This window comes from Trachymyrmex cornetzi, unplaced genomic scaffold, assembly GCF_001594075.2.
Source record: "Trachymyrmex cornetzi isolate Tcor2-1 unplaced genomic scaffold, Tcor1.1 scaffold92, whole genome shotgun sequence".
Lineage (NCBI taxonomy): Eukaryota > Metazoa > Arthropoda > Insecta > Hymenoptera > Formicidae > Trachymyrmex > Trachymyrmex cornetzi.
The window spans coordinates 288,244-295,141 of record NW_017300267.1 but is presented as its reverse complement, the minus strand read 5'-3'; the positions used below and the strand labels follow the sequence as shown (position 1 = coordinate 295,141).

Genomic DNA, 6,898 nt, shown 5'->3' with positions numbered 1-6,898 from the left:
GAAGAAAATGAATAATTTTTGTCTCTTGCAGTTTTTCTGTAAAGTTGATAGTATTTGAGTAAAAAATTATTCAAGACTAATATTTTGTAATTTTTAGTAATTAATATCTTGTTAATTATTGCGAAAATTGCAAAATGGTAGAGGACTTTTCGACTCAGTTTAGTCCGCTCTATCTACACAAAAGTGATTACACAAAAAAGGTCGGGACACCCTGTATATATCTTGAAGACATTAGTGTATTATCCTTTTAAAAATATTTTTCAAATATAAAAATGATATAAATAATATCATTTGAAGGTATATTATTATTTTAGAGGCGGTTGTGTATTATTTTTTTAAATAATTTTTGTTAAATACAAATAATATAAACAATATTATTTCAGTATTTAAAAAAAGATTATTTAAAACGAATAATACACAAGAGTGTATACAAGAGATTTACATTTTAAATATATATTATTATACTATTATTTAATTTATAATACTCAAATAAACGATAATTGAAATGTGTATATACATTATTCTATATTGTTTTTTAATTGAGATTTTTATTGCAAAAATAACTTTTAAATCACATTTCATTGAAAATATTACGAAAGAGATAATTGGTAAAGGATAATCTTATTTACTAATTATTATAAATGTATAATATCTATTCATAAAAAAAGATATGAAACATTTTTCACGTTATTAACCGCGCATTTGCTTTAAAAACAACTTTCATGAATTTATATAATTAACTGAGAATTGTATTTTACTTAATTATCATTTACCTAATTATATATCTAAACAATAGTAATAATACTTAAAATGTAGGGGAAAATGGCCTAAATTGGACCATATTCCAAATAGGACCTTTTTAAATGAATACGGTTAAGCAGATTTGTGTGCTATTTATAATGTAAAGTCCTTACAAAACATCGAACATGTTTGACAATTCTCTGCCATAAACATTCATAGAATAGACGCAAATATATATTTTCAGCCATTGTGCAAAAATTTTTTTTAAAAAGAAAATCCTTGTAAATCATTATTTAAAAGATGTTAAAAATTTGAAAGATAACTGATTTAAGATAATTAAAAAGTGTAGAATTTAAAAATATCAAGCGTTTTGTGATCACTTTTGCGGTTTATTATAAAATTTGTTCCAAAGTTCGAAAGGATCCGTGTCCAAATCGGATCTCTTTTTGGGTGTTCAAATCGGACCTACAGTACAGTAAATAACTTATAGTTGTAGTACTGGTGATCGGCCGATCAGATCTGATCCAAGAAATTAAATCGGTAAAATATCATGAGTCATCACACTCAAATTAATTAAGTTTTATTGATTTCAATTCTAATCAAATATAAACTGTCAATAATTTTTTTTCTGAATAAAATTTTTATCTTCGACTGTCAAATTGCTCGTTTTTACTCAATACTAACAAAAATACGTTAAAATATTTTAAAATTTTATCTAAAAGTCCATAAAAATAAGAGTGTCCAATTTGGACCAGGGGATGATCCGATTTGGAATCAATAGTTCGAAATCGGACCGAAAAAAGTGTTTTTACATTTTTCATTATAATCCAACACAGGTGAGAAATACGTCATTATATATATATATATATAGATCCGATTTACTCCACTCTCCCTTATATTTTAAAAACTATATAATAAAACTTTTGTAATAATACTTAAAATGCGTATATCTTAAAAACTGTACTATTTTTTTAAATATTCTTTTTTATCAAATATAAAAATAACGTTATTGAAAGACAAATCCGTGGCAAAATTTCGAAACGATATAATCAAGAACATTCTATTTATATATTTTTATTTAACAATTAACACTAATTATATACATATATTGTGTTATGTTACATTTGTATTATTGAATGGAAAATATGTCGGCTGTTAGTTTGTATTCTGCGGGATACTGTTGTCTTATGTTATTACAAATTTAATAATTATAATAAAGTTATATTTTGTTATTATAAAATCCTTTGATATCTGTATATTGTAAATATTTATTGGTTTCAGAAAATATTTAAAAAATGAGGATATTTTACATAATGTATAAAAATTGCAGAACGTGCAAGAAATATATACACTATAAAGAAATCGATAACTTTTTTACTTCTATTTTATGTATTAAAATAAAAAAAAACACATTATTTATAATTAAACGTAGCAATTTTTTGATTATAAAAAATATGTTTATGCGAACATATTTATGTATTTATATTTTACAGTTTGCTATTATATATATTATGTAATGGAAATTTTACTACAAACCGTAATATTGTAACTAATACGTATCGGACATAATAGCATAAAAATAGTAGGTAAATACTAAAATTATTATATGTACTATTTAGAGTAGCATAGAAAGATTATTCTAGACATACACCGGATCGTAAAATTACCGGATATCGAGAATCGAATATCCGGTAGAGCAATAATTATCCGGATATTTTTCGAATATCTGGTACAAATTTCCCAAAATTCGAAAAAAAAGGAAAGATAAGGCAAAAATAGCGGTAATAATTTTTCTTTATCTTCCCAACGTGTGAAAAGGAAAAGAAGAAAGATGAGGTGTGCAGTTCAGCTGAAAAAAATAGAGTTTTGCATCAATGACGCAAACTTGTTTTTTTATGTCTTCAATTTAGAAATTGTTTCTATAGCCACACATTAATGTACATACTTAAAGAAATCTAATAATCTTCTGATTAAATTCACATATAGATCCGTGGCAAGTCGATACTGCAAAATAATAGCAGATGATAAACCCTCGATCGAGAATAATTGAAGTAATCTTAACATGACTGATCGTCGGTAACATTGCGATGACGCTATAAAATCAGGGATGGGAAGTAACTCGTTACTTGTAACGAAGTTACAGTTAGAGTTACTTTTTTTCAGTAACTGTAACTTAACTTCGTTACTTTCTTTCCATCTGTAATTATAACTTAACTTAGTTACATCTTTTAAGTAACTAAACTAATTTAATAATTACTTTCATAGTTATTTTATATATTTTAAACTTATTTGTCAATTTAGTGTACGGTAGTGTCCACTTGGCATTACAAATATTTCGAAACATTTAATTAATCAGAAGAAAGAAATTTAATTAAAGCGTTCAATAAACTCTTGTACCTGTTTGGTCTATATTTTTGAATCTAATGGAATCCGCCAATCAAATACAAGAGCGCTCAGTGAATGGTTGTAAACCATTTTGGATTAGTGCTGGAATTTATTTGCAACTTTTAGCCGAATGTAAAAAGAATTTTTTTACAAAAAACATTGTATATGTTTCATATTCATATTCATATGTGTTTATATTACTTAAACAAAAAACGTCTTTGCCATACAATTTTTTTATCTTTTTGAATAAAATTGTATGACATGTAAATGTAATCCAGTCTTTTTTTTTTTAATTGTCCTAGGCTGCATTACTCTGATAACCCTGTGTATCATCCTTGTTTAATATTAGGTGAAAAACAAGGATAAAACGATACATGAAGGCAGTTGGATAACGTTTCTGAATACAGTCCTAATGGAATCAATACTACTAGTAAAAATTCCGATAAAAAAAGTAATTTAAAGTTACTTTTTCAGTAATTGTAACTGTAACGAATTACTTTTCAGAGTCAATAACTTGTAACGATAATTAATTACTTTTTGAAAGAGAAAAACTGTAACTGTAATTAATTACTTTTACAAAGTAACTTTCCCATCCCTGTATAAAACGATTCGAGACATAAGAGAAGAGAATCAAGAGAAAGGAGCAGATTCATCGGAAGCCGTCATTTTCAGCTCATTGTTTGATAATGGGCAGGATATTCAACTTCTTTCAAATATAAGTTAATATTTAATATTTAATATTTGCAGACAAAAGCATATGTACGCGAGTATTAAATGTACCAACAAGGAACATATCCATACTGCATGTCAAAGATAACTCTGCAGAAAGAGCATTTAGTAATCTTATACTTGTCTAATTACAGGAATGTCTAATACTCTTGTGTAGAACCTTTCGCTACTAGATGCGCTTTATATTTAATAATATCTCCAATTGAGAGAGTTTTTTTAATTCGGAAAACCCATTTATTCTTCATTATCGTTTTACTTGCTGGAGGATCCACTAAAGTCCACACTTTATTCTTTTACATAGATTACAATTCTACTTCCATATCCTCTCTCCACTGAGAGTCTATGGAACACTGTCTTTCTCATCAAGCTTCATAGCTTGGTCAAGAGTTTTAGGATCATTCGGTTCACACATGGTATAATGAAGCAAGTAGTCAAAGAAACCTTTCGCTTTTCTATTTCTTTTTGGAAATAGAACCTATTCTCTTTTTCTTCTTTATCTTCATTAACTTGATGAATAGCTCTTTTCTTGTGTCTCTGTTTTTAATTCTATTTCTTCCTCTGCTTCTACTGCCATTTCTTTCTTATCTTCTTTCTTCTGCTGCTTCTTTTGCTCTACTTCTTCTTTCTCTTCTACTTTTTCCTCACATTCACGTATTTCATCTAGTTCTACAGCTTCAACCTTTGAAATATTTCCTATCTCTTCTTCTGTCAAATAACTTGATTTGAGAAATACTTGTATCAATATTTTATTGCTTCAGTCTTATCAACAGAAAATTTATTTTCTAGAAACATTACATCTCTTGCTCTAATAATATTTATTTTTGTCGTTCAAATTAAACAGTCTATAATCTTTGGCTTTTTCGCAATAACCAACGAATATAAGCGGCTTACCTTTAGCATACCATTTTTTCTGAGATTTTTTTGGAATGTGAACATAGGTAATACAACCAGACTTTGAGGTGACTTAAATCGACTTTCTTACCTGTCCCTAAACTTCTTCTGATGTCGCTCCTCTTACGGATTATAGGACCTTTATTAAAGATAATCAAGGATCTCTAGGCTTTATGAAAAGACCGATTCTTTAAATTACCGCTTCTAACCACATTCGTTGATTGGCACTAGCGTCTTGTATCGTGCGTCTGGCTTTTTCTACAATAGTGCAATTTGTACTTTCAGCTACTGATCAAAATCAACTTTTTTCTTATCTGTTACTTATTAAGAAGAAACACTTTTGATGTTTTGCATACGAGAACTGTTTTCAAAATCAACAATCGCGAGTTGAAAATTCGAATTTACAATATCGATTCAAATAAAATTAATTAGTCAAGTTCAGCAAAAGTCAGTGATTCATACAATTAGTGAACGTCTTGCTATTGGATTATGTAATACTTTTAGATCTAGAAGAATATTCCTATCTTTCTCTCTCTCAGGAGAAAACTTTCAACAGTTGTAAAATAAATATTTTATTAAAGACCATTAAGACTTGAAATTGAAGATAAAAATATTATTCTCAATATCTCGAAATCATCAATGTACCACAAATTGTTAATTTGTTTTAAAATAAAAGCCAAAATATTTTAGGTGTTCTTGTTTCGTTAATAACGCAAGTATTTCATGGGAAATGTATTTTGTAATTTGCAATGAGATGATTTTGGAATTTAGAAATACTCGGCATAATTAAGTGAAAAGATTGCATAAGTATTTTTTTATTACAATACCTAAAAATTAAAACAATATTTACATTTGTACACGATTCGATATACATCATATACGAAAAATTACGTCACATCGGGTCGTAAGTACTTGAATCAATGCCCTACAAGTTCTAAATGTCTAATTGCATCGCAGGAAATGCTATAATTGATTCAGAGAATTATTAAATTAAAACATATCATGTAATTTCGATTTTGTAATAACTCTTCCTCTATCGATTGTCGATTTAAATAGAAGATTTTAGGTAATATATATATTATTTCAGAACTGTCCAAAACACTAGGCACTTGCGAATGCTCGCTCGCTCGGTTAAGAAACAATTCTGAAATTTATTGGCAAAAAAAATAGACATTACACTTCTTTAATGTTTTAAATAAATAATAGGCGATATATCCTGTCACAATAGTTGCTACATCACTCGCCAGTCAAAGATATATGCTTCGCTGCTCGTTTAATTTAATTTAATTCAAGATGCTTTTTGACGTAATAAAACTATACTATTGTACAACTTAATGGCAGGGCCGAGTCGCAAACGTAGTACCGATACCAAATCCTCTTGAGTCAACATTAAAAATGACTCACCATCGATATTCTGCAATAACACAAATAGCAGTATAACAATATGCTGTTATTATTTAAACTAATTATTTATATTATTGTACTTTCTTTTAAACTTACGTTCTGTCTAAAAATATTCCCAGCTTCTGCACAGTTAGGCATGCTTTGCACAAATTTAATCACTTCTTCATTAGACCATCGTCGTGGATTCGTGGTTTGTTTTGATACTACTCTGTTTAAGGCATTGCTATGTTTCGCCCATATATGCGGTGCATTCGGCAAAGGATTATATCCAGGATTATATACAGATTGATATAATTCTTTACGCAATTGTTTAACTGGTATGTCTGCAGCATATGAAGCATTTGCAGCATTTGCAGCATTCATAGTATTCACAACATTCGCAACATTCGCAACATTCCAAGTTTGCACATCACCATTTATAATATTGGAAACGGAAAACGAAGTTTCCTCCGAATTTTGATGTCTAAAAATATATTAATATGTATATTAAAAGTGTACTGAATTTTAATATTACATGAATATATAACATTTAGAAGTTCTTTACGTCTTGAATAACAAACCTTTTTTTTCGCTTTTTCGAAACTTCATCATCATCCGTTTGTCCGTCGCCGTGCAGATGTTTTAACTTGTTGGATCTGAAACAACAAAATGATATAAATAAAAGTAACAATTGTCACAACTATGCTATGTGTGTGCGTGTGTGTAGAGGGGAGGGGGAGGGGTGGGAGGAGAGAGGGGAGGGTAGGGG

At 28.5% G+C, this 6,898-nt stretch overlaps 1 protein-coding gene across 1 annotated transcript in view; it reads right to left on the bottom strand.

Annotated features, from left to right (window-relative positions):
* Nucleotides 1-5,624: 5,624 nt before the first annotated feature.
* l(3)mbt (lethal (3) malignant brain tumor) overlaps nt 5,625-6,898 on the bottom strand; it is an 8,449-nt gene continuing 7,175 nt past the window's right edge. The window contains exons 14-16 of the mRNA XM_018520703.1: nt 6,711-6,785; nt 6,247-6,613; nt 5,625-6,160 (exon numbers count right to left, since the gene is read on the bottom strand). Of these exons, the coding sequence (XP_018376205.1) occupies nt 6,035-6,160; nt 6,247-6,613; nt 6,711-6,785 (568 nt within the window). The 3' untranslated portion in view covers nt 5,625-6,034. The remainder of the gene's footprint in view (nt 6,161-6,246; nt 6,614-6,710; nt 6,786-6,898) is intronic.